The following is a 27,481-nucleotide window of genomic DNA, read 5'->3' as shown; positions in this document are numbered from 1 at the left end:
TGCAGACTGCTGAGTGTCCAAAGAGGTTATGAGAACTTTCAGTGCTGCTACTTGTGTGTGTGCACAACTAAACCTCAGTGGAATAGGAGTACCTGCAGGCTGGAATCACAGCTACCTTTAATTATTACGTTACTTTGTGATTCTGGGTAGTCCTATTGCAATCTCATGTCAAATATTTCCTAAATTTGTTATTTCTCCTTGATATATTCCTCTGCCGGAGTGGAAAAGCATCCAGCAACATAAAAAAATAACTGGCATGTTTGGAAAATACAGAAGGAGATCATCTTAGCTCAGCATGAAGACTGGGAGGCTCACACTAGACTTCAGAAATACACAACACAGCACTTCTAAAGCTCACATACATATTTCATCTTTGTTTGTTTTTTCACACAAAAAGAATAGTTAAAAATGTAATTTGAGGTTTTTGGGGAGCCACATGCTGAAACTATTTCCTGACGAGCAGCAGACGACCGCATTGACTTCCTGGAGTCGTGATGACAGAGCCAGGCTAGCAACTTCCCCCCGCTTCCAGTCTTTATGCTAAGCTAGGCTAATTACCTCCCGATGAAACTGGTATCCGACTTTAAATTGAACTCTCAACAAGACAGCAAATACATGTCATCCTAAATCATTCCCTCAAGACCGTAATGAGACCCTAAAACTGTCCACTGAAAGTGCTACTACTGGATATGAAACGTAGTGGCTACACGGCGTTGAAAAGTGTCAAGTAAAAGCGATTTGCATTTGTGGCTTTGTCCACTGTGGTTTCATAAAGGTGGTAAAAGAAGAGGAACACACAGAGGAACAAGGTACTCCTTCAACTGAAGTGAGAACATGAAAATGCAGGCGCAGCTGCAAAAGTTCGCTTTTTCAGTGCTGACTCATTAGAAAATCTAATTATTTCAGGTCAACGGCCTCCCAGAGACAAGTTATTTTTCATCAAAGAGGTATCTCGTGAAACACAATGAATCACTCCCATGCTGTATTAGTAAAGTTAAAAGTCAATATCGCGCCTGCGCAGCGGCAGCTCTACTGTAATTCATTTCCAATCTGACCAATGAGACGCCACGATTCAAGCCGAATTGGAGCAGATAAGAATTACAAATGTGACGGCGAGATGACTTGGAGCTAATTTCAGTATGTGTGCATGTGTGTGATGTAAAAAAAGGTGCCTACTCATTTGGTTTTTGCTGCTTGCACAAATAGACACAGGGGTTACGTTCATTTGAATGAGCTATCTGTGGTTTGCTTTGCTCTCTGCAACATGAAGAGCAGAAGTAGCCTCTAAGACATCTGCTGACTGCATGCTCAGCAAAGCAATGCAACCCCACTTCTGTGGTACAGTCAGAGGGAGGCACACAGTTGAACCTCTTCTTTAATTGACCTGGGTTGTAGCTGCAAGCTCAGTCATCTCGTTGGGAGTAATTTACCTTAGACTCTTGTTTTTGATTGCTGTCATCACTGTCATTTTCAGCCACAACAGGCAGCTGTTCTCAGCACACACACAAAAAGCTTTTACTATGTTACAACAAGCTCAACGAGCTTTCACTTTCCTCAGTGGCTGATACTCCAACACTTGACCCGACCATAAATTAAACCGAATCTAACTTGAGCCTGAATCTCACCTGGTTGTGACAAATTTGACCTTGAAGTGAACCTCACACCTTTTGTCATTTGTTGGCGTTCTCTGCTTCTGCCCGCATCTCCATAGCAACATCTCTCGTCTGCATTTCCTCTAATTTGTCTACACGGAGGCACAGCACACAGAACAACCTATAATCAGTGAGTTCCTGCTTTGAATTTATTTCCATGCTCGCCGACCGACAACACAACTTTGAATATGAGAGATATACTGAAGATGGCATTTACTCTCATTGTGGTTATAACAAAGACACAACTTCACCTTAGTAAATTAATTCCAAGGGGCCTAATGGCCACATCCGGTGTGTACACTGAGTGAGACTTTTATTTCTATTTAGCAAACATACACGAGGGGAAAAAAACAAGGTAGAAGAGGTTTTAAATAGGGAATAATTAGGCTAGATGTTTCCCTGTTCTGTAGCATAGTGGTGGTGGCAATACTACCGCTTTTGTCCACAGGGGCCGCCAGAATCAACACAAAACAAATGTTCAGAGCTGCTGCTTTAAAGCAACATTATGTAAGGTTTAGTATTTGTTGCGATTTGGCATCCCCGGTGATCAAAGGATGAACAAAAAGTAGCAAGTTGACAACTTTGCTAACAGCCAAACACCAAGAAACAAGCCAACCAATATTACTTACTAGTCCAACAGCAAGAGGCCCAGCTCTGTGTTTGTCTTTCAGCCTTTTATTTCACAAACAGTCCACCTCAATGTACTCTTGTCCAGCTCCCTCTTGCTCCTTCTTAGCTTCCTCCTTCATCCTCTCAGATCTCTTCTCCTCTGCCATTAGCTGTGTCCGTAGAAGCTGCTGAGTCCGGTTACGTTTGGCCCGCTCGCCTGGCTCCAGTTGTGGCATAACAACGGCACCATTGTCAGTCCCAGGCCTGAAAATGTCTTCCTCCCAGTGGTATCAGCTAGAGAAGCAGTTATTTTAAAGTAGAAAAGTTTCATAATGTTGCTTTGAGTGCAGACTGATTCATTGACTGTTATTGATTAATAAAAAAATACAGTTTCCAACATGCAAAGCAGCAGAGCCGTGGAACTGGCGGACCTAAATGGAATGCAGCCATGATCAATATCATCAGTCACGTCTGCGTTTCTTTGACAAACAGGCAGTCATTTCAGGTGTTTATTAAAGTGAGCGCCTTTCTAGACGGGGTGTCATAAAGTCAATATAAAAACTCTGTATGAGAACAAACAAACGATGACGAGTTAAAATGAGAGAAAGACACGAAACTCCTCGTCTGACTCTTGGCAACAGCGACAGTATTTCCAAAATGTCAGACGGTTGCTTTAAAAAAAAAAAAAGGTCCTGCACACCCACGCAGGTGATTAGCACGCTGCTCACACCTTTGACACATTGCATCAATAGTTCAAGTTTTCCCTACATGAATAGGCCATTTCCCACTAAAGACATTTTGGCCTTGTCGCAGGTGTTAGTAATCAAATTAATAATGGCCGAATTCCATTTAGCTAATTCAGTTTCAGGGTTGTTTTTTTTTGGTATTGTGCACGTGGGCTCGCTCAGAATCGTTAAAGTTATTAGTAACACCTGCTAATGCTTTTCCTGCTATGATGAGCAGAAAATGTTACGAGAACGTCCGACAAGCGGTAAAGTCCCGCACACACCTGACAGGAGGTCTGATTAGGTCAAACAAGTGAAAACACCTTTGTGGGTTTAACAGGGCTTTCCTTTTAAGAGTTTCACTTTCCGATAGCGTATGAATTACTATAAACGTGCATGGGGGAGGGGGTCGCCTCGCTCTCACTCTGTGATTTCTTTGCAAGCTTCTCAGATTTTTGAATTTCAAAACTTATTTTTAGGCAACACAATGTTTTGGAGTAACACCACCCCCTAGTGGCATCTCACAAGCTCAACAAAAAGTGGGAGGTGGGAGTGGGAGATGCTACAACTGAACTGGAAACTTTGTTTAAAAAGCAGGATTATGATTTCTATTTTTACATCTTCTGATAGGTACTTTCAAACTCATAAAAATCATAGCTGGCTGGGCATAATGTGACTTATCACCAAGGCTGGAACATGTTGGATAGTTTACATATAATCTGCAATATGATGAAGTGAAGTCGATTAACATCAGACCAACATCCTGCTGAGCATCATATTCAGTTGCTGGGGATGCAAAATGGGGCAAGTGACAAGAGGAAGCTTGAGCTGCTGAGGTCACTGTTAAATACAACAAGGAAATGACACACACACACACACACACACACACACACACACACACACAGGGAACAACACATAAACCCAAAAAACAATCCTCTTAAAATAAAGGCTGTATAAATAAAACATACAAACACACTCCCTCTCGTTGTCGCTCTCACACACACGGTCCATTTCCTCCATCGCACACACACACACACACACACACACACACACACACACACACGTTCACTCTCTCACACATGTAAAGTCTCTCTTCCTCCCTCTCCCTTAGATACAGTCACTCAGTATCCGGGTTGACAGCTCTATACTTCTCAGTCTCCAGCCACATGAATGGAGGAAACAAGGGGCAGGGAAACCCCATGTCACTCATTATGAAACTCTCTCACACACACACAGACACACACACACACACTACACCAACCATGCATACATCTTTACTTTTAATGAGTCTAAATAGCGGAGACGTGACATGGGCGAGAGGAAATATGGAAACGTTATTAGAGAGAGGCATTTCTTTGAGTCTTCAGGTTCCACATTGGGGGAAATGAAAATAAGCAGGTTGATAGGTTGAGGTATTGTCTCCAAGTGTGGTGATGAGTTCAAATGCTCTTGGAAATATTGAAACAGTGTCACAGCAAATTAAATGACTGACATGTCACCTTAATTTGAGCTGGAGTTCAGTAACCAAACAGATTTTCTCTGAGCTGTCAGTTTATGTGATGACCAGGCAGCTTTCAACCACACCTGACGGGCTTCATCAGGGGATAGAGTCTGCTTGGTTGCCAAAATCTGCTAATAAAGTCTGCGAGGCGCGGTTGGAGGTTCTGGAAAAGTCTGTTAAGTGGAACTTTACCATTCATTTGACCAATTAAAAGTTATTTGCTTTGTGTGTTATTCTTCATATTTGTTATACGTGACTTTATTTGAAGTAGTGCAGGCCAGCTTTGTATAAAAAAGGCAGCTGTAGCTCAGCTCAGCCATTCATTATAGGCTTAATGACCAAAGTCAGCTTGGAAAGAAAATCTGAGCCAACATTGGAAATAAAAACATCTACAATTCCATGACAACTAAACAGCCGAGGAAGATCATGTGATGCATCTGAAAGCACTTATAATAAAATCAGTTTGTTTAGTCATGGTTCTTTTTTTTTAAAGCACAATTAGTTGTGGTTTTGAAGTCTTAATTGTGAGTCACAAGCACATTTATCCGACAGCACCTGAACGCAGCATCTCCCAGTGACTTCCCTGACTACAGCAGACGTTTTCATACTTTTTAAAAAACGTGACGCCCACTGCATTCTGGTTAAGACTCTTTCCAGGAGGTGACGCTCACCAACCAGACTTCACATGCCGATAAGGATCAGACTGTGACAAGATGTGTTCACATCGCACACGAATTGAAAAAGTTTCCTGCGGGCTGGTGATGATAACAAGCTGCACGGGTGACTCTTGTTGTGCATTCATGGATACTTGCACACACGCACGCACACATACAGAGGAAAGAAATGGGTGCAACCGAGTCAAAGAAAAACGTTTCACAATAAGTCATTCAATAACTTTAAAAAAAAATACTAAAGGAAGAGGAAGGCCGGGTTACTATCTCTGTCTGACACCGCATACTTCCTTTTATCTTTGCGCAAACCGCCCATTATGCATGACTGCGCTGTGCGTGGCCCTCAAAGCTCCCTGAACATGAACTTCACAGAACAGATGACAGTTCTGCAAATGAAGAAAAAAGTTTTGAAATCTCGGTGTAAATTCAGTAATTCAGTGTGTGTGTGTGAAAGTTACAAACTTGTTGCTTCCTAGTTTGGACTTTTGGAGAGCGCACAGCTGTGAAGTGGAAAACTTTTACGCGTTTAATTCATAGAAGGAAATGAATTGACAGACTTACCCCCAACATCACTGGCGAACAGGCACAAACTTTGCACGTCTTTTTCTTTTCTTTTTTTTGTTTTGTTTCTTTTTAAACTCAGCCAACATTTGCGAGGCGCGTATCTGCACCAAATATTTGACCTGACACATTTCTTTCTTTCACTTTCAGACTTTGGCAGTGCGTACTAAAAATACAAAAAAATACACAAAAAAAAAAATCCTCAACACACCGCAAACCATGTGCGGGTCTTTTCTCCCTCTTTCTCACTCTCTCTCTCTGTGTCCTCAATCATTTTCTTAATTGCTCCACCAGACCTGTCCACTTCAGCTCCACCATTCATACTGAGGGTGGCTGCGAGACTTGCAGTGTAATACATTTTTGTATTTTTAGGTCACACCCACCTCCTGTCAGTCCTTCCCTTTTTTTTCTCTTGCTGCACCAGAGGAAGCCCCATCATGAATGGAGCTCTCTGTTTGTCATCAGTGTTGAACTAGATCACACACAGAGAAAGAGAGAGAGAGAGAGATTACTGTGAGGTACATGGATGCCTCCTTTAACAATGGTTAAAGGTACAAACACACCTGTCTCTGACCTTTACCAACAATGGAGTACAAGTGTCGACTCATTGTGCTGCTTCTGCAAAACACACATAAATCTCAGTATCTGGGGGAAGTGTAAGAAATAAATAAAAAAAGACAGTGAAACTGTGAAAATTAGTTTTTTTATAGGAGAATATTTTGAGATGAGGGCTTGATGTTTTATTATGAAGGCCTGTCCGTCTCACCACAGGCTCATAGGCCGAGTGTATCTTATTTTGACTCGTGTCTATAAATTTAATAGGCCGAGTGTATCTTATTTTGACTCGTGTCTATAAATTTAATCCAGTCTTCTTGTAAAAACCCAATGTAATCATGATGGAATGAGGAAGGGAAGCTCGAACAATGATCTATTAAAATATTAACAACTTGCAGCGTCATAAAAGGTGAAAATCCGTCTAAAATTTCAACCTGCTCCACGATTTACATGATTCAAGGTCAAAAACTAAGTAACGATTCATAACTGCACTGACTTCTTTGCATATTATACTACTGTGCTTAGCCACACCTTTTTCTGCCTTAAGGCATTACCATAATCTGCAGCAAACTGCCCAACATATACGTTAACTTTACACATAAATAATAACATGATAAATAAAGTGACTTAAGTGGCTCAGTAACATCTGGGAGAAGCTTCTGTAATAATGTATTTAGTTTATTTGACATTACCAGCAGGAGGACATTACGTGACACACAACTAGGAAAATGTCATGGTTACCACGAAGAAAGTCCAAGACAGTGTTGTCCTATTTCCACTGTGGTAAGTGTCCAAACTGAGGATGTTTAGAGGCCTGTTCAGCCGAGACTAAATTTAGTACATTACAGCTGAGCTGGTCAGAAAGCAAAAGGATTGGACAAAATAAAATGAGGATCATTTGGTTCAACTGTGGCCAGTTTCATGGCAATCCATCCGATACCAAGACTTTCATTAAAAACTAAATATGAACCACACGGTGGCGCTACAGAAAACGACGGGAGATCACCAAGGTCAGTAGGGTTCCACCTCTGGGGACAAAGAATATCTGGTGCCGTTACAGATGGCTTATCTGAGCATCCAGGTGCCTCAGCTCCACCGATGATCCACGTCTTTGCCGATTTTTAGCTGGCCAGCGCATCGTATTTACGGCTTCAAAATGGTGCTTCGGAAAACCTGTGCATTTCTTTTACTGTCATTTGGACTGACTGACTGACATCATCTCAGTGGCACAGCCACAGTTTTCTATGGTACATATATGCAAGAGAACTTACAATAATTGGCCTTCGAGTTCTCGTTTCCACCCACCTGGGAGTCCAAGCAGTGTAAATCAAACCTAATAATTTGAAAGTAACTAGTTATATAGTAGTTATGTACCAAGTTATGAGGACAAAAAGTGGATTTGGTTTTTGGATTTTCCAGCAAGCTTCAAAAGTTTAATTTATTTGGCCAAAAATCATAGAAAACAGAACAGAACATAGTGTACAATATAAATATGTGAAATCATAGTTTACAACATAAGACTACACTCTATAATAAACCAATAGAACCATTCAAATACCATAAAAAGATAGAATTCAGTCCACATGTAGAGGATGTTCTTCATCCTTGTGCTTTTCTTCTCCCATGTTTCATATGCTAATAATACATGACATTATGCAGATATATTTAAAAAAGACAGGGGAATTCTGTACATTTTCATGAACACACACACACACAGAAGAATTAAAAGCAGAAGTTGTGGCAAAAAGCTGGGGCGACTTCCCTGCAGCTTGTTTCGTTTACCCTCTTGATGCCTTGCTCAAAAGTAGGCAAGGACTATTAGCAGATGGGAAACTGTATTTTTCACTGCTCTGAATTATTTGGAAGACTCAACAAATGTTCAAGCTCAGGGTGGAGATAATGACTTCCTCGTGTGGACACACACTTCTGTTTTTAACGAACCAAAATGAAACCTGCCCAGTTTCTGCACAAATGCTGAGTGAGAAATTTCCTGTTTAGATTTACGTAACATCTCTTGAAGTGCAAACTCTGCTTGTAGGGTTGACATGGTGAAGAAATATGGACGTTAGAGGAAAGGGAAGTTAAGATGTGTTGTCATGCTGGAGTATGAACTCCTCCCAAGTGCAGATGTTTCAATCACAGTGTCCTACAAATGACCCTAAATGTCGTATACAGAGCAACACAGTAAGATTTCTATTTACGATCAGCATGTTAGGTCCCACACATGGAGTTCAAAGATACAAACGGATTAAAAACTAGAAAAAAAAAACTATCTTTCTTGCACAAAATGATGTGTATTTTTCTTCTAATGCTTCTAAAAATGTTAGTCAATTAGTGGTTTTCGCTTCTTCGGGTTGATCGGCCTGTAACAACCTGTAAACGAAAAGGTGGGGAAAATCTACGTGCTTTCCTGCAGAGAGTTACAGGAGTAGATTGACACCACTCTCTATCTGTCTGTCAAATATGAAGCAAGAGCCAACATGCAATTAATTTAGCTTACCATGGAAGCAGGGGGCAACAGCTAGCCAGACACATGAAGCACACAGCCTCCCATAAAACCACATATAGGTGTGGTATAATGTGTTAATTAGAGAGCTTTAAAAGGTGCCTTCAAGTGGATTTTGTTGCTTTACAACAGCCAGACTGGCTGTTTTCTTTATGCTATGCTAAGCTTACACGCCCTTTCCCTTCATGTTTATCACACAGGTATGAGAGTGGTATTCATGTTTTCATCTGACCCTTGGCAAGAAAGCAAACAAGTGTGTTAGAAAATATAAAAAATTACAAAGGCGTGGGTTCCGTCATGGAAAATCACACAAAGATCTGTCAGACTGGGTCATTGTACTTTAAAACAAATACAATCATGTTACAATGGACTTGTTTTCAGTCTTGTTGATGTTTACCAGGTGATTCATTTGTACTCACTTTTGTTTTGTTTTCATTTCTCTTTGATTTTTCTTGATGTGGTCACATTTCAAAAATCGAAATCAAACAATAGTGACTTCAACCAGCTGATTAAATGAGTGGAGCTTGAAAGGAGAAGACATCTGTAAATGTTGTGTCTGTTGTCTCAGCTATGATGAAAAGACTCCAAAGGAGTATTTTTTTTTTTTTTTAAATCCACTACACTTCACTCAGGATATTACACTCAGCTCTGGCTCCTTGGTGGTCCCTAGTCAGGATTTAATTGTTTAAGTAAGGGTTAAAACAAAATGCATTCAACACTTTGTGCTCCTGTGTGTGAAGTTACATTGTGAAAAGAGCCACAAGGTTGCAGGGCGTGTTCACTTTGACACACATACATTGGCTTATTGTGGAAACAAACACAACAGGATTTTTTTTCCTGGAGGCATCGCTCTTTTTCCCACAGGCTCAATACAGACAGACAGTCCTTTACAAACACTAGACTCCATGAAGGTTTCCCAACACACAACTCCCACGCTCATTACACAACCTGACATTCTTTAAGACATTCAAATCTACCAATGAATCCAACTATATATATCACCAGTATTATTCATTCAGACAAACTTCCCAACCTTTAGAGCTAGTATAACTTAATAGTTTTTTGTTTTTTTTTATTTTTGGCAGGAGTGGAGGTTCCACTTGGTATGCTATGGAGTTTCTTTTTTGTTGTTGTTGTTGTTGTTTGAGCATCACAGCAACATGTCCACTTAAGACCTGACTAGACAGGCAAAGATAAAATGTGGTATGCAAGTTATTTGCTTACAAAGCTACGAGACATGAAGTCTGCCATGGGTTTAAGCAGAAAACCGGCCTAACACTACAAAAAATTGGACATTCCAACGTGTCATCATAACTTTAGGCTCATGGTACTGCTGAAGTTGACAGGAAGTAGGCATTGCTTTTTAAAGTATCCCGCTAGAACTACCCAAAAAACCAATGCAAACCCAAGTAGGGACGATATGACGTTGAAAAGTGGTTACCCATCTGGCTCTGAATTTGGGGTATATAAGTATCCCAGCATTTCGCTTGGATCCCACCAGGCACGTCTGTAACGTCATGGCCAAGACGCTGTTTCAGTTTGTTCTCCAAGTGGCTTCAAACCCCACTAGGAGCATTTTGTCTGCCAGACTTTGTTAACACCCTCAGATTTGGCCATATTTCCTTTGTTTATGCGCTTCAACCATGAGGCCACCATGAGGTTTTTACGATCAGAAGGGTGTTTTATTTTGGAAAACAACCAGATTCTATGTCTGTCTTCCAGCCAGCTCAGTCTGCTTTGTGCTGATTGATGCTGTTGGTTGTGGTATCCATCAATAATAGAACAGTCATGTATTCTCCACAGAGCAGAGCACCACTTCTGGTAGGGTCACAAACATTGTCTAGAACACCCATGATACGACCTTGGCGCAACTGGAACACCGTGCCCGATGGAGTCCAGCAGTTAGGGGTTGGCGATATGGCCCGATATTTCTGCAATGATATTCTTGACAGCGTGACAAAATGCAAAACAACATAATTTTGGTTTAGAGCTGTTTTGATTTTTGGGTTCCTGTACTCTACTGGGTGCTTTCTGCTTGAGGTTGTGAGATAAGTTTGTTGTATTGCCGCCTTTTGTTGTTAGTCTTGGGTTTGTTTTACAACTGATTTCCAAACCACACAAATTAAGTGACCTCCAGCATAGAGTAGGTAGCAATGTTACTTTAAGTTTCAGCTGTTCCTGTTGTTGCTGTGCATACGGTATGAAGTAATTACTCACTGCGTCAACAAAATATTGCACAAAGTATTGTAAAATCATTTAAAAATGATAGCGGTATGACTGAACGATTACACCACTACCAGTAATCCATTAGACGTGTATATGAGCATACTGGAACTGCTGTTGTGTCATGAAATCAACCATTTAAATATTGAATATGAAGATAACCTTTGGAGGGCAAGTTTGGAGATCTAAGGGCAAACTATGAACTTACTGTAGCTTGCAGACCAACCCTCAAGATTACCGGTTAGTCAATGTCCAAGGCCATCCCCAATCAGAACGGTCTTATCTCAGCAAGCCCTTCAATACCAGTGGCATTTATGTCACAGGTATAAATGAGTATGAACAACAGCAGATTAATTATATAGCTGTAAGCAAGAATGCTGTTGTCCCAATTGCTCAATTCCCATTCGTTTGAAATTGGACTTCATTTCTATTCAAACTGACAAAAAAATAATAATAACTTGGCGTACTCTAGACTGAGAAAGTTGAATTGGGGGGTGAGAGAAAAGATGCAGTAGGCGGCGAAAACACCACAAAGACAATGCTATGCTATGACTTTACCAAAATTAGTGGGATTTATTGTTTTAAGAACCATAAATATCACTTGAGGATCAGGCCTTTTAATGGCAACTATAACAACAGTGGTGGAGATAGACTACCCATTGTTGCAGAGTACACAATGGGTCCGTGTCGCCAACCCTCAAGCTCTACAGTCTGTGCGGCCCATGTATATTCAGGGCTGATTCAAATCAAGATCAAGATAACAATTGAAACGTTTAAGGGAGGTATCATCTCCTCCCAGTTTGTGAGAAAGTCAGCCTCATAGTTCCTGAACGGCAGTCTTAGGATAGTTTTATCTGTAATTAACATGCTTCCTATTTGAGTGTTATCTGCTGGTATTTTTAATTTAGAAAGCAAACAGTGTGAAATGAAGACTAGATGAAGTTAGTTTCACTTTCACTCTTTTATCCTATGTCCCTCTTTCACTCCTCTTTTTAGTCTCCATCCATAGTTTCCACCAGACATCCAAACAGGCAGATACCCCTCGAGAGATAAGGCCGAAACGGAGAAGCATGTGCACCCACAAACAACCTGCATCTCGTAATAAGCTGCAGTAACCAAACTGCTTTAGACTAAGTGTCTCCTTGTCAGCATGAGGCACTACTTGGCTAGTAAAATCCTCATTTTCTGCCTTTCCCCGTGTTTAGCCCTTCACTTTGAAACTTTGGCCCTGCAGCACCACATAAGCAAGGATACCAGTAGCTCATACAAGTACAGGAAAGAAGAGTCAGTAGAGACTCCAGGACTATAAAAACCAACAGACTTTGATCATCTTAAAGACACACCAAGACACCCACTGGGTGTCCCACTTCCTGTTGGCCTCCGACTCTCAGGTTTCTGGTTAATGTCATCTGAATGTCCCTGGTATGTTGTTAAGACATGTTTGTTAATCGCCACACGTTTCCAGGAAACCACACACATCTTATCAACGAGCTGAGCACACAGCAAAGACACTCTAGGACTGGTTAGCTTGCAAATTACACTGTGTGATACTTGATACCCAGTCAAACATGATACTACATGGGTGGCATGCTGGAGGGAGGTCAATGAAGGCGACATAGGGTCCTAGTGAGAAGATTCAAGCCCTAGATAGTGTGTGTAAGTAAACACAAATGATTGCCTGTTTATTTAGATTTTGATATATTTACCACTCCTTTAAAGCATTAACGCTGAATTTAATCTCAATTCATCATCTAGGCGTGACTGCCATCTTCGTGGACACAAAAACCATGTCAAGCATCCACCCAAGGAACTCTGAGTGTTGATAAAAAGCCAGGAAGTACGCTACAAAGACATAACAGAAATAACCACAAAATGTCTTCTTGTGGCAAAATAAAAGTCTGAGTCCATGCAGTTGTTGCTCTACAAGTTTCTTTTAAACTATACAAAGTACTTGAGTCATGTCTGGTTGCTATTTTTGGGCCTTTTCAGGGTTAAAATGCTGAAAAAACTAAATCCCTCAGAGAAGATTTGTTTAATACTTTGTTCAACAGGAAGCAGAATGGTGTTTCAATGTGGGTGGACCAGCAAATTCAGAGCTTAACAGATGTGTCAAATCCTGTGTTTTGTCCGCCCAGACCAAGGGAATTAGACTTGGTATGAGGAAGAGCAGACCTACAACAGATAGAAAAGACAGTTGATCCATCATTATGACCTGATTTCTGCATAGCTAACGACTGACAACCACTCATAAAGAGATATTACCATTTGTAGGTCGGTAAATGATGCTGAATCATATGAAATGTTTACTTCAGCTACAAGTTACGGTGAATTAACCCTCAGACAACATTCAGCTAAACTCATTGTACAAAATGAATATTTTAGCATCTAAAAGGGTTTGATCTCAGTGTGAGGGAGCTTTTCTGTGTGTTGTGGCTCTGTGATGAGGGTGTGGACCACTTGTTTGTTCGGATGTTTTCTATTTGCTTTGGAATGCTGTTAGAAATGATCTGAGGCTCGGAGCCTAAGACGCATTGCACAACCTCCCACACACTAACTGCATCACATTAGGGCTTCTACACCCAGCTAGACATCAAAATCAAGAGTTTTGAACTCCTTTAAAAGAGCTAAGACAGAGGTTTTTAAAAGTCTGACACTGTGGGGGGTCAGTCAAAATCATCAAAAGAACTGGTTTTAAAAGCAGCCACCTACCTCACTGTCTTATTGATAAGCAGGCCAAACTACAATAACTACCATCCCAGCTTTAGACCACCTGTCCCTTTCACCTCAAACAGTATCTTTGCCCGATGTCTCCATCACCTCACAGTTTGACAGCCTCTGGTATAAAGTCTATTTAAAAAAAAAAACACCCATCAAATTCTCATGTGACGGTTAGACATTAGACTCAGAAGTGGGCAATTAGATATTGGTGACAATCTGGGATTTCCACCATCAGATACTGCAGGACTGGTATCTGGCAGGAAAGTCCCACAGTCCTGGGTTTCGAAGTTGTTGGCTAAACACTATATTAAGACGCATGAGAAAAATCTAACGACACAACTGTGAGAACGTATTCAAGAAAACACCCAACACTGTTGACAATACAGTGTGTACTGCCTCTGACTGAATTTCTTGGACTTTTTAAGTTTTCATTTGATCACTTTTATCGAGTGACTTTGTTTGATTCATAACTGAAACTCTCTTTTACTAAAACCAAACTGGATTTATGGACAAAACATAATAAGATTTGTCTGGCTATGAGTGGTTAGATTAGTGCTTTGGTACAAACATCTGCTGTAACACCTGGAAAACTTGTGTGTTAATGTGGTAAGAATGTAACCAGGCTGTTTTCTGTCAAGAAAAACTTATTGAATTTTGGACTCAGCTTGCTGCCAAGACATGGTTTCTTTGTTTTTTATCACCTCCAACAAAGTTGGTTTGTTTTGTGCATTTCTTCCAGTTATCACTGTTTTTTATGAACCTGGTTGTTGGATCACTACAGAACTGAACATTAGAGGATGGCAGCTTGGTCACAGTTTCAGAGATTCACAAAGCAATTTAAAAGGCATTATTTGGTTTTTATTTGAGTCATTAAGTGTACAAGACAAAACAAGCAAAACCGAAAGACAACTTCCCATTAAGTGCAAAAGCTGAGTAAATTCAGTCGTATATCTGTTAAGTGCATTGTTTTATTACAAAAATACCACGGTAAGATTAGGGGACTCCGTTCTTGTAGGGAACCACCTGAACAAAACCCCCCCCCAAAAAAACAACCCGACAGCCTGTTTTGATCCTCAACTCATTTAAAATATTGACCAAAGCAGTGCATGAAGACTGGCACATAAAGATCTGTGCTGAATAAACAGCACGGCAGACACTATAAGAAGGTTGACCAGTTTCAGTTATAGTGCAGATACAGTGTGGTTCTCTAAGTGGTTTAATGAGCAACTGGTTTTTGGGTGAAATGTTAGATATCTCAGAAATACACTTTTTTTTTCCCTCCCCGCAAGATTTTCTTCAAATTGGTGAACATAAAAAAAGAAAAAGAAAGACAAAACAATAAAGGCAGTTGATATCTTGATTGCTGCAAAGACTGAGGCTCATGGGGAAACATCAAGACACGAAATAAACCACAGTATTCATGAAGCGTGTCTGTATGTTTCTATTTTATTGTCTTGCTGTCGTGTCCTCTTCCTCACGACACAGTGAGATGAATTTAGGAGAGCTCTACAGCTCTCAACAAGCAAAGTCCTTTCCACTTTGTACTGACCAGTCCTTTCGGTCCTTGTTTGGCGGTGGAGAAAAGTTGTCTGCCGCTGAACTTTTGAGCAAGTGGTACACATCAAAATAAGTCTGGATTTGTTGTACCACAAAATTGGCACGTGTACTGCATCATTAATGCAGCCTAACTGTAAAAAAACAACAACAACTAAATAGAAATATTATCTTACAAACTATAATATTAGTTATTCAATTCAAAGTCTGGATTTTCCAAAACAGTTCCTCTCAGAGGCAGGGCAGCCATGCCACAGTAAGACACAAGACCTCTTATGGTCACATTTGTCCCACTTACGGCACACACCTGCAGGTGGAAATCAGTTATCTGTCCTACCTGTGCTCGCAGTGGGAACGTAAGGCTATGAACTGCATCTCTGAGTGGTTACTAGCCAGATGGGCTAGTACTGAGCACCAGGATCAAAATGCTTGCATAGGGAAGCCCTGCAGTGTCTGTGGTCCGGATGCAGAGCCGAACAGGATGGGTACCAGCCTCAGCAGGTCTCTAAGAGGGATGCCCAAGTGGCTGTTGCGCGACAATAACTCTCCAAGTGAGCTGCAACCTGCAGAGAGAGAGGGAGAGTGCTACTTTTAACAACTAGATATGTTCTTTCAGCAGTCACAAGATAAATAATGAGATGATTAATGATGGAAAGAAGAAATAATTAATACTAGGAATTCAAAACTACATTTAGTCACTGTACATCTACAGCAGTGAGAGTTCAAGGCTTTACGAGGGAGTTATATTCCTGCTGCTGTGTTTGAACAGTATCCTTAGTGTTTACATTTAAGTACAAGTGTACGTAGTCAAAGCTGTGAAGGTGCGAATGAGTTTGTTTTACCCTCCAGCTGTGTGTGTGTGTTCCTGAGGCAAGGGATGGACCGGTACACCAGGAAGCAGGCCAAAACAATGGACTGTGCATCCTTAGGAAGGGCTTCACCCCTCATGTAGGACCTCAACACTGCGCTGTTGTCTAGGAGAGAATAAAGACACACACAAGGCATGCAAGATTTTTTAATTTTGTATCAACAGCTGTCATTAAAATAAATGTATTACTTTTATCTACAATATGGTCTCTTTGTCTCCGACCTTATGTCCATAGAGGTTGCTAATAAGCCTGTTTACCTTTACCACTTGTCCAACAACACTAACACTACCCCGGTGATCTGATCTCACAGCCCAGCTCTACAGTTTGCTGTGTCAGATTACTGTGTAACATCAGCTAGTAGGCTGTCAAGGTCCCTTGATCTACTCTCTGTACTTTGTTGACAATGTGTCAGACCATTCCTTCTTTATTTCTGTCACAGTATAACTCGGCTCTGATGACATACCGTCAGTAGGTGTAGCCTATTACTAATAACTACACTTGTGCATGTGTTATGTTTTTGTCCTCTGTAAAAGCAGAACTAGAAGCTCAGCGGTGGCAAAGTCGTAGTTTCGGGAAAGTCTTGAAAACCTGCCCGCAAAATAAGTGGAAACTGCAGTACAGACTTTATATTATGCAGTTTTAGTGGCGCTGATTAAGCCAATGATTAAATCTCATGAAGACATACTTCATCATTAACGGGTGCCATTCATCAGGCTGAAACGGCGTGACTTATGATTGATGATTCAAGTTAGAAGAATTTGGAGTTTTTGGATATATGCATTACACTTGGCTTGAAAAACAGCCGACAGAATTAATGATAGACACATTCAACAAGTGTAAGGTGGATGACTTGTGAAATTTTAACAAAACATTAAATTTCAGTGTCTGTCATGCACAAATTCAAATTCACAAGAAAGACACAGAGTAGAGGAGGAGAAACAAGAATCCTAAAAAAAAGGATAGATCCAGACACACATTTTATTCATGGAGGAGCTCCAGAGAACATTCCTGGTGCTTGAGGTCAACTTAGTTTGGTTTTACTTTGAAATGTCTGCCAGAGCCAAGAGGCTTCATCAAACATGAAAGTGAAGGCATGTTTGAACTGTTGACATGATCACAGTCCTGTCCAAACACTTCACCTGTTTCCCACGCCTCTCAGCGTGTGTGTATTACTGTATTACTGTGCATGTGTGTGCATGTGTGTGTGTGTGCGCAACTCAGTAATGGAATGTGTCTGACATTACTGTGCTACTCCCCTTACAGGAAAACACGCTGAAGTACGTCCAGAGAGTGACATACTCAGCCAGTGACAGTGCTGCTAAAACAGAGCCAAAATGAACTTTTGGTCTCGTGTAAGTAGAAATTATTACGTAAAGAAGTCATGCTTCTTAAACATTATTCATCGTCTTTTTGGCGTTGATTTCATTGCGATGCAAATCACACTCAGACAGTCAACAGCAATGTGGGACAGACGCAGACATAAGCAGGAAATCTGCATGAGAAACAAACAAATATGGAGGAGAGAGAAATACAGACCGGGGTAATTCCAAACAGAAGAAGGACTCTGACCACCCAAAACAACACCTACGCAAGAATCATGGCGAACAGAAGGGGGGGAGTTTTGTGCTCATCAAGTGCTCGAAACAAACCCTTGACTCAGACACTGCATGTGGTACATCATATACTAAAGAGTCATGAAGGTGGAAGGAGATAACGGCAACTTATCTCTGCAAAAACTTTTTATAAAAGTGTCAAATTTAGTAAGAAATAGACGTTTCTATGCCGGCATGTGAGATAAAAAGATACAAAAACATAAAATCTCCTCACCTTTGAGCCAGCTGTCCAGCGCTACATCCACCATGTTCTTCATGACAGGCAGAAACTCGGAGGTGAGCAGGGCGTCGTGGCGGTTGGCGGGACCCCGCAGCACCCTGCTGTCCCACAACTCCACCACCAGACGCATCTGCCACAAGGGGAAGGTCTGCAGCAGGTCACCACGCCGCAGAGCGCCCACCGCCTGAAACACAACTGGGGTCAATACATCTTCACGCTGGTGGAATGGATTTCTACCTCTGCCAGTTTTTCCAGTGGAAATTTCAAAACTTTACAGATTTGCATTTGACTGTCAGATCGGCTGCTAACAAAGGAAAAAGTGTTTAGACTTTGGTGCTGAGTCAGATCTGGGATTTCTGCCTGTGAACCTTTTTTATTAGTTTGTTTAATTACCTTCATATTTGTGATTTGTTATTAGTTCAGTGTGTTGCTGAGTGCGTTAAGTTGGATTTATATTTCTCTGGGCTGCAAGTAATCAAACGTGGTTGTGCGTGGGTGTTGTACTGACACATTTGTTTCTTTTATAATGAACTGGTGGCATAGTGTGACATTGAATAAACCACAATGTAAAGAAAACTCAGCAGGCAAACCGCTAAAACAAATGTGAAATAACTTTAACTTATCTATGTAAACAGACAGTAACAAGATGGGAAACAATATCAAGCTCCATGAAAAGGAAATTTAGTTTCCTGTCTTCTTGTCTGAAGGAGAAAACTTCCTGACAGGATGTTGGTTCAACCAATCAGCTTGCTTGACGTGCAGGTCCGCACCGTACATTGAGTGTACTCCTCTCAGTTAGACATAAAACTTTACGTACACATCTGCAGCAGCATAATTCCAGCCAATTATGTTGTTCATAGACAGAAGTATAGCTGCTTTAACAACACATACCAAACACTGGACTGCTTTACACTCCAATATACTTCACCTAACTAATGTTCACAGGGGTCACACCCTGCCTTCATTTTATTCTTTCATAGATATATAACTTTATTCATCCCCGAAGGGAAATTAGGTAGGTTCTAGGTTTCATTTGTTATCATTATTTTTGCTCAGATGCACATTTACTTTTGTGTGTGTGCGTTTCTGTGCGTTACCTGCTCAATTGCGATATACGTCGGCAGCATCTCTGGACATTCCTGCGTCACGCATTCATACAGCATCGCAGAGAACAACACGAGAGAATCCTCCCTCTGCAAACACAACACAGGCAGAGTGAGTGAAGAGTGGAACAGGTTTAGTGAACACATCATGTCAACTCTATAAAATAATAAACATTTCACTACATGTAGATCAATGAGCTTTAGTAGCTACAGTTATTCAACAATCATCCTTTTTCTGCCGCTTCTCTCGATGTGTTACAGCTTAGGTTCTCGATTGTGATCAAATGTCATATTAAATTTATTTCTCTATATTTTGCAGACCTTTTGATAAATTTGCATGTAAGCATCCTGATCCTGTTTGTGTGAGTTCCTATTTCATTTGTTGTTTGGTATTTAAGCATGAATGCTCCTTAAATGCCAGCAAGTGCTGTTAAGTTTGTTGTTTTTTTATTTTAAAAAACAGAAAATTAATAACTTTCAAATGACTTGGAAGACCTTATTAATGAAGTTAAGACTTAAAATCAGCATGATGTTAAGTTTATTTACAGAATGTTAGCACTACAAAATGACAGATTTTCTTACATTTCACTGCACATGTGGACTAGTGACCTGTCAAGTGATTGATAAGCATATTACGCATTAGTCATGACGATCTACACAATATACACTATTCACAAAAAGTTAGGGATATTTGACTTTGGGGTGAAATTTATGAAAAACGTAAAAAGTTAAGTGATATTATATTATAAAAGTAGGACATTTTAGTGGAAGCATGCAACGGTAATTTCTTCATCTCAAACTATTTATTGAAACAGAAAAATAAGCTCAACAATGACATCTCATGCTGTTCACGAGTCGACTTATTGCAACCTGCTGACGACACTCTAAGCTCAGTGGCAACTTCCCTCTGAGTACATCCCGTTTGAAGCCTCGCACCGTCCAGGTGCTGTTGATCGATTGTTAGGCGTCATCTTGGTCTCGTGATGTCAAAATGTGAACAGCACGATTGATCATACAAACTGTCACTGAAGCAGAACGTTTAATGGTCGATTCATGGATCAGACACTCGTTGTGATTTTTGCGGTTAACCAACAGCACGTGATGCAAGAAGTACTGAAACACTGAACAGTTGGACGTGTGCATTCAAAAGTTTAGAGAAGATCAAATTAAGTTCACCTGTAAAGGTTATCGGTTAGGTGACCTCTGAAATTTCATCCAAAAGCTGAATATCCCTAACTTTTCGTGAGTAGTGTATATTGACTGAGATGAGCTATCCATGCCACATTGCAGTAGAGAAAAATGTCAGTAGTGTGCTAAATTTAGACCTCAAAAATCCATTTTCCTAAGTCCTACGTGCACACACGTCTAACAGTTTGGGATATTTCACATGAGAAATGTCTGTATTTGTGCTTTTCTCTTTGCTCTTCTCGCTGGTCTGATGTGGCGAGGCTCATTTGGAAAAAAAATGTCGTCACATATTTCTGTGGACCAAACAGCATTTAGTTAATAAAAGTCTGATGACAGCGGGCTGTTTGCTTATGTCAAATTTGATCAAACCACATGCACACAGTCCCAATTGAAGCATATCAGCCAAGTCGTAGTAAATAATACCTGGAGACTTCTTTTTTTTTTAACTGAATGCTGTTTATTTAGCTGAGAATATTTGAGCTGGCACTCCAGCGATTTAGTACTGCTCACAAGAGACAGATTTTAAAAAGAATAATCAAAATCATTGCAACAGAGGCTGAGGCTGAGAGATTCTGACTTTGAATCACAATCAATTCAAATCACACATCTCAAACGTGTCTTTCCTTAAAACCCCCCACAACGTCCAACTGCCCACATCTTACACAACTCCACACAAAATTCTAAGTCTCATGACATCAACATGGTTATTTTTTTCTGACTCTGGAAAGCTCCCTCCAGAGCCGCAGAAGACATTACTCAACTGTTTCCACAGGCTGAGCAGTGCTCCACGTGCCTAGTAAACTGAACTTTATGTGTAAAGAACTGCATATCATATCATTAATCTTGTTTATGTATCTGGTTCGGTCATTTTGCGTCAAAGTCACGGTTGAACGTCTTTCTCACAATATTTCCGAGATCTTTATCGAGACCACAGGCACTGTGGAACCGTAGAAACCGTCTCAACTATGATACACATTGATTTTGTTTATTACAGACAAACATTAATGTTATTAAAGGCTCATATATGATAACAGCCTTGACATTCAGTAAAATTATTTTTTCCTGGACTATTAGATGCTTGAATATTATATTCCTGTGGTATAGGATGGTGTCTGTCACAAGATATGACGATGCTCATAAAGACACTATACTGAAGAACACCTGATTCAGGACACATGCTATGCAGGGATGCAGGGTGCGAATACGTCTGGCAAACATGCCTGGGTGTTTTCCATCGTTAAACCAGCTGCCTGGGAGCAGTGTTTCAACGGAGCAGAGGGTTTCTGCAGCGAGAGCCAGATCGACCACACTAACTCAAAACTAATGTTGAGCAAAGTGTTGCTTAATTAGTGCTCAGTTTGTGGCTACAATAAAACTGTTGCAATGACTTTCCATTAATAAAATCAGAGCACCTCCGAGAAGTAAAAACTCGCCTCCTTCCTGGTTTGTTAATGTCAATGTAAAGGGTTTCGGGAAGGGAACTGAAAACAACCATATAATACAACGAACGTGGCTATAAAATACATGCCAACTACATGGTCAAATTCCTTAATACTTTTAGACAAGCTGTGAAAATTGACTAAACTACCCCGGTGTTTTCCTGTCAATAAACTCAGAACAAGAGGAACCTTGTGCACCACCTGTTCAAACTTAGTAAACACTGACATTATAACTAAGCTAAGATTTACACATTATAAAATCACACACAAACTAGTTCTCAAGTAGATGTTACTAAATATTTACACTAACTAGTTGCCGGGTAACCAAACCTAATGACGAAGCAAACGTTAGTTTGTGAAATAATATGGCGACACATCTGAACTGACACTTTCATTAAGCGGATTTCTAAAGCAGCTACTCACTTGAAATGCATATCAGACATGGTATTAACTCAACACAACTACACATATAAAGAAAAAGGAAAAAAGTATTGAACACCCCAACACTGATTTATTTAATACGCGGCTTAGAAGCCTTTGATTGCAATGACGAGACGCTTCCTGCACGAAGAAACTCTTCTTGTGCTCAAGTGGTTTAGTTTTCTACAAATTTTGAAGATTCAGGCCCACTGGTGAATCTTCAATTGTTTCCACAAATGTTGCATTGCGTTTAAGTCTCGTGGATTGACTTGGCCAGTCGAACACCTTTATTTTCCTCCTCTGGAATCAGCTGACAGTTTCCTTTAGAGGACGTTTTGTATTGTATCCTGCTGAAAGGTCAACCTCTTCTTCTTTTCAAGAATTTCCTGTTACACTGCTTCGCTCATCTTCCCTCCGTTAATTTAGATTCTGCCACATCAGTTTGTTTTTTTATCGTCTGACCACGCCACATTCTTCCAGTAATCTACAGGCTTCTCAAAATGTTGTGTGTGCAAACTCTAAACAAGCCTCAACATGCCTTTTTTTTTCCAGTAATAGAGTCTTCCGGGGTGATGCTGACCATGGCGGTATGATTACTGCTTCCATTGGCTCTTGGGCTACTCTGGTGGTTGGTTGATGATGGAGTGATGTTCCTTTCACTCGTGGATAATGGTCTAAACGGTGCTCATGGGAGCGTTTAGGAGTTGAGAAATCTGTCAGAAACCAGTACCATTGCTATGTTACTCAACAATGCTGTTGCAAGGATCTTGGGAAAGCTCACCGCCCATCCTGAGATGTTTCTTGTGTGATAGCTTTGTAACACGGCTCGTTTACTTACATTCAGAGGTGGGCAACCTTTTTCCAAAGAGTGGAGGTACTAACGTGCCAACATGCAGTCGCCAAGCGGACTCTAATTAGCACGAATCACTGAACTAATCAATCTGGAACTAGCTGGTTTAGTGCAATTTTCCTAAATTTTCCACTTTTTTTATTGGAATGTCTTCATCTTTATAGTTTTATTGAGTTTCTACTGCCAATTTCATGTGAAAAGCTGTGTAATAAACATGATGAATACTAATTTCCACCACAGTAACTCAAAGACGGAATAACCGCAGTTTGGTTCATGTAATTGGATATTTCTAACTCATCATAAAATACACAAGTAGCACAAAACTTTGGATATTTTTTTTCTGTTTTTTTTCCTTGTATAAATAAAGAAGCAATAACCACAATCACAAAGAACTGACAATGCTTAAACGGTTATACTTGGAGGTTTTGTTTGAGCTTGTGATCCTGAAGTTGCAAAGAACTCAGGATGGTTTACACAATAACTCAGGGATGAATTTATGAATAGCTGGTGTAACCAAATCCTGGGATAACTTTCAGGGTTTTATGTTTATCTTTTGTTTATACATGTTTTGAAAATAACACTACACCGACTCAAAAATCATGCAGAAGCCTGTAATTCACTGAGCTGGCATTCGGGATGATGAAAAAGATGGTTTTGTTTTCAGACTGGTGGAGCAGACAGCAGACTCATTACGTTTGATCGATCTAAATGGCTGTGAGGGCATGCAATCAAGGAGCACCTTACAGCAATTTCTGACAACTCACGTGTTTCATTCCTTCAGATGTTTTACAGAAGAACTCAGCGAAGGAGACCAGGGCCGGCTCTGAGGTGAATGTGGAGATGGCTTCAGGCTAAAAAGAAAAAGAAAAGAAGAAGAAACTGTTCAAATTATTAAAGAAAAACAAAGAACAAGACACAAGACAGTTAAGGAAGAGAGTCAGAGGTGTAAATGGAAGAAATTGGTACAAGGAGCATGTGGCAATAGAGGGGAGGACAAGTGGAATAACAAATGTGCTTTTTTTTTGCCCCCTCTGGACCTCCACATGTATTGGCAGTGTACACTGAAGCCATCAGGGAACCAGTAATAGTCTGTCAACCACACAGCTGCCTGCTGAACCTGTAGTGACAACCTGCCAAGACTGGACGCAACCAGCCACTGGGGAGGAGGTCACTTCAATTCCACTCGCTTCTATTTATAGTCTGTTATTGGGGCGGTCCTGTTTCCTAAATTGTGTTGCTCTGTTTCAAACAAAGGATATGTTATGAAAGGCCAATCAAGCTTAAACACTGTAGGTGACATACATACAATCGTGGGTCTTTTGTGGGTGAATTGTTTATTCCGTGCGTGTGTGACATCACTGTGTTTACCTTGAAGGCTCTGACTCCAGAGTTGCGGTGGTTGACGGTGGAGGCAAGCAGGCTCTTCCAGCCTTGCGGGTCGTCTTTGTAAGGCAGCTGGCCGGCTCGTAGTTTTACATACAACACCCCATCTCTGGACAGGATGGACCTGAGGGAGCAATATACAGAGTGGATCTAATCAATACAGGAGATGAGAGTTTCCCACCTCAATGTGTGATCAGTGGTTTCATTTGAGTGATGGTGACGTTTCCCTCCATCCTCTATACTTTACTTTAGATGCTGCGTTTCTTTGCTCAGGTCCACGGACAGCTCCCAGTATCGTGGCCCCTTCACTTTTACCTGCATTAAATAAACACAAATTAGATATCACACTCAGGGTGTGCTTGATTTATCTACAAATACTTAGAAGTAACACTGAACAGTTTAGTCTCACTGGACCTACAAAAATCCAGAAGCCGTTAAATGTTCTTTCTCAGGCTTTACCCGTTTAAGAAGGTGCAGCTCGGGGAGCATGGTGGGAGCCATCAGTTCGACAGTCGTCTCATCGTACCACTTGGTCTCCTGGAACAACAGGAAAGTCTCTCATGACAACATGAACAAGCGCCAACAGGCGTCATGTATGCACAGTTTCACACTTTCACACAGTTTGCAATATGAGCAATACTCTGGGTATTACTCACCAATGAAACAGGTAAACAGATTACTCACAGGAGTACTAAATAACTGCTAGCTAGTTTCAAACTAATGATTTATAAAAAATGAGTTGCATCATTACAACTTAAGGAAGGTTGCTCTGCTTAACTGTACGCTGCAGTGAGTATGTTTTAACAGTGTGGACTTAGGCAGGAACACATACGTTTTATGGTTGAGACAATGTATTGCCAGAATGGCAAGGTAACACAGAGAATATGCTCACTATAGCATATAAAAGATATTAAATAATATATTTTTCTGGTGACCCTGTCCACTGCGGTGCTTTGCTCTACTTTGGTGCTGGGACTTGTGACGATGTATAAGTACCTCATACAACCCCACTTTAAAAAATCCACACTATCCCTTTAAATCCACAAAATTCGGGTCGGGTTTGAGTCTTTCCAGGAAAATTTGTTGAATATCTCTTTCCTTCATTTCCTGTATCTCTCTTCTATCGGCAACAAAGATGTCCAAAAATCCACTGTGGCTATGAAAGCTTCCAGAAAAAACACACATCGGCTGCATTACAAAGTGTCAAAAGTGCCAATACGGGGGGGCAAGTGTGATGAAACTGTTGCCTGTTTAAATAGCCGACATGCATCAGTGCTGAGAAATATCGTAGGACAGCAGTGTGTTCTGTAAAAATTATACACATCAACCCGTATTGACACATTTAAAAGATGCCAACAGTGTGCAGGGCCCACATAGAGAACGATGGGTGTGGGTGTTTTGACATATGTGTATTGGCCTAAATAACTTCAGTGTCTTTACAGGAAGTTTAGTTGCTGCTCGTTCACTTTTCCTCTACAAGATTTTTTCCAGCTGTTCTGAAATTTAATTCTGTAAACTTCCAGTCACGAGCCATCTTGGGTCGATGAAACATCTACGCTCCATTTGGATGTGCACAGTCTTCTGAGTGTTTTCCGAGCGACAAGGGCTTATGTTTTATTGAAAACTTTAAAGAATCATTCAGAAAGATGTCATTTCTCTTTCAGACGACTCAAACAAAATCAGTAAGGGTTGAAATCAAAGTATTAAATAGGGCCTCACAGTGCTGCAGAAACACTGACAAAGCCAGACTAGTCTAATCCATACAGAGCAGCAAAAAAAAAAAAAAAAAAAACTCAAGAGGGAGATTTAGAAATTACTGCTCCTGTAATTCAGGAGCTATTTACTGCATCTGTGAAGACACAACTACAGTATTGCACAATGGTTGTTGAATGCACATGTTTGAAATTGCTTGCGGCACTCCAGATAGACTGGAGGAAGATAATGGTCAGTTATTCTTATTTAAACATCCAATTTTCTGGTTAAATATTATAATGGATGCCTGCTTTCTTCTTCTTTTTTTTTTTTTTTTACTTTTAGAAGTGTCTCTAAATATGTAAGCGGGTCATCAGGACCAGCTGACAGTGTATGTCTGCTTCCTGCTTCACATGAACGCACATGATCCAAACGACATAACTGTGGCCAAAAATGAATGGATGCACTGTAGTCTTGTGCAAGGTCACGCAACACCGGAAGTCTGTGCCACCGGGGACTTCACCACACTGAGGACAGCACCACTGACTGCGTCAAAAACCTCGATCTAACTTATAATTATGTTGTAAACACTTTTTTATAGCCTTTAGACAATAGAAGGTAGGCAGTGGGATCACTCACTACTCAGGTTGGAATGCAAAGATAATTTTATAATTCATTTATTTCATACAACAGGAGGTTTTAACAGTGGAAAACTAAAAGTCAGGGCTTTGGGACATATTGCATGATTGTCTGGAGGTTGTGTATCTAATGGGAGGAGGCCCAGATGAATGTAAATTTAGTTTAAAGCATCTCCTCTGGTTCATTTGCACTTTTAAGACCTTCCCTAATTTGAATGATGTATTTGTTTAGAATTTGACTTCATAACTTGATGATGTGTAGATCACATATATGTTTGTCTCCATTTACTTGATTTGGTACTAAAATGTATGAAACTACTGCTCTCAAAATGTGCGTCAATGTAAATGAGTACAGTTTTTACACTGGTGGGAAGTTGCATTCATTTTTTGTAATTTATATTTTTGGAACTTATTCAAGTAAATAGGTGGTAAAAAAAAAAAAAAACCCGCCTGGGGCGAATGGTGAGAGCAAGTTGCACAAAATGACACCTCAAATGTCTAAAGTGTGAGCTTGAGGAAGCTCACACTAAACCAAACTAGCAGAATGTGTAAGTTTGGTTTAGAGGCGGGTTTTTTTCTTTTTCTTGCGCCTCAAAATAAACTGAAAGAAGCACATTTGTACTTCACAGTACATGTTACCATGTGTGTGTGTGTGCGTGCGTTCATTGACTAGCTTACCAAGAGGAAGTGCAGGAATGGACGATTTGACAAGTATGTGTGACAGAGATAGAGAGAGGTTTTAACTCCTGACACTATGAGACACTAAAACGACAGAGACAAACTACCAAATC

General features: G+C 40.5%; 1 protein-coding gene and 1 long non-coding RNA gene across 7 annotated transcripts in view; both read right to left on the bottom strand.

Moving 5' to 3' along the window:
• Positions 1 to 6,127, bottom strand: part of LOC104925570 (uncharacterized) — a 73,012-nt gene extending 66,885 nt beyond the window's left edge. The window contains exons 1-2 of one of the 6 annotated variants that reach the window (XR_003461650.1): positions 5,720 to 6,127; positions 2,282 to 2,555 (exon numbers count right to left, since the gene is read on the bottom strand). This is a non-coding gene — a long non-coding RNA (uncharacterized LOC104925570). The remainder of the gene's footprint in view (positions 1 to 2,281; positions 2,556 to 5,719) is intronic. The other 5 variants (XR_003461646.1, XR_003461645.1, XR_003461647.1 and 2 more) reach the window with 5 other exon arrangements.
• Positions 6,128 to 14,921: 8,794 nt separating this feature from the next.
• LOC104925574 (anaphase-promoting complex subunit 1) overlaps positions 14,922 to 27,481 on the bottom strand; it is a 40,990-nt gene continuing 28,430 nt past the window's right edge. The window contains exons 36-43 of the mRNA XM_027278540.1: positions 24,820 to 24,897; positions 24,608 to 24,675; positions 24,346 to 24,484; positions 23,742 to 23,828; positions 19,075 to 19,170; positions 17,972 to 18,161; positions 16,118 to 16,249; positions 14,922 to 15,838 (exon numbers count right to left, since the gene is read on the bottom strand). Of these exons, the coding sequence (XP_027134341.1) occupies positions 15,696 to 15,838; positions 16,118 to 16,249; positions 17,972 to 18,161; positions 19,075 to 19,170; positions 23,742 to 23,828; positions 24,346 to 24,484; positions 24,608 to 24,675; positions 24,820 to 24,897 (933 nt within the window). The 3' untranslated portion in view covers positions 14,922 to 15,695. The remainder of the gene's footprint in view (positions 15,839 to 16,117; positions 16,250 to 17,971; positions 18,162 to 19,074; positions 19,171 to 23,741; positions 23,829 to 24,345; positions 24,485 to 24,607; positions 24,676 to 24,819; positions 24,898 to 27,481) is intronic.

Source organism: Larimichthys crocea, chromosome III (genome assembly GCF_000972845.2).
Source record: "Larimichthys crocea isolate SSNF chromosome III, L_crocea_2.0, whole genome shotgun sequence".
Taxonomy (NCBI): Eukaryota; Metazoa; Chordata; class Actinopteri; family Sciaenidae; genus Larimichthys; species Larimichthys crocea.
Note: the sequence above shows the minus strand (reverse complement) of the source record. Positions and strands in the feature narration are given on the sequence as shown.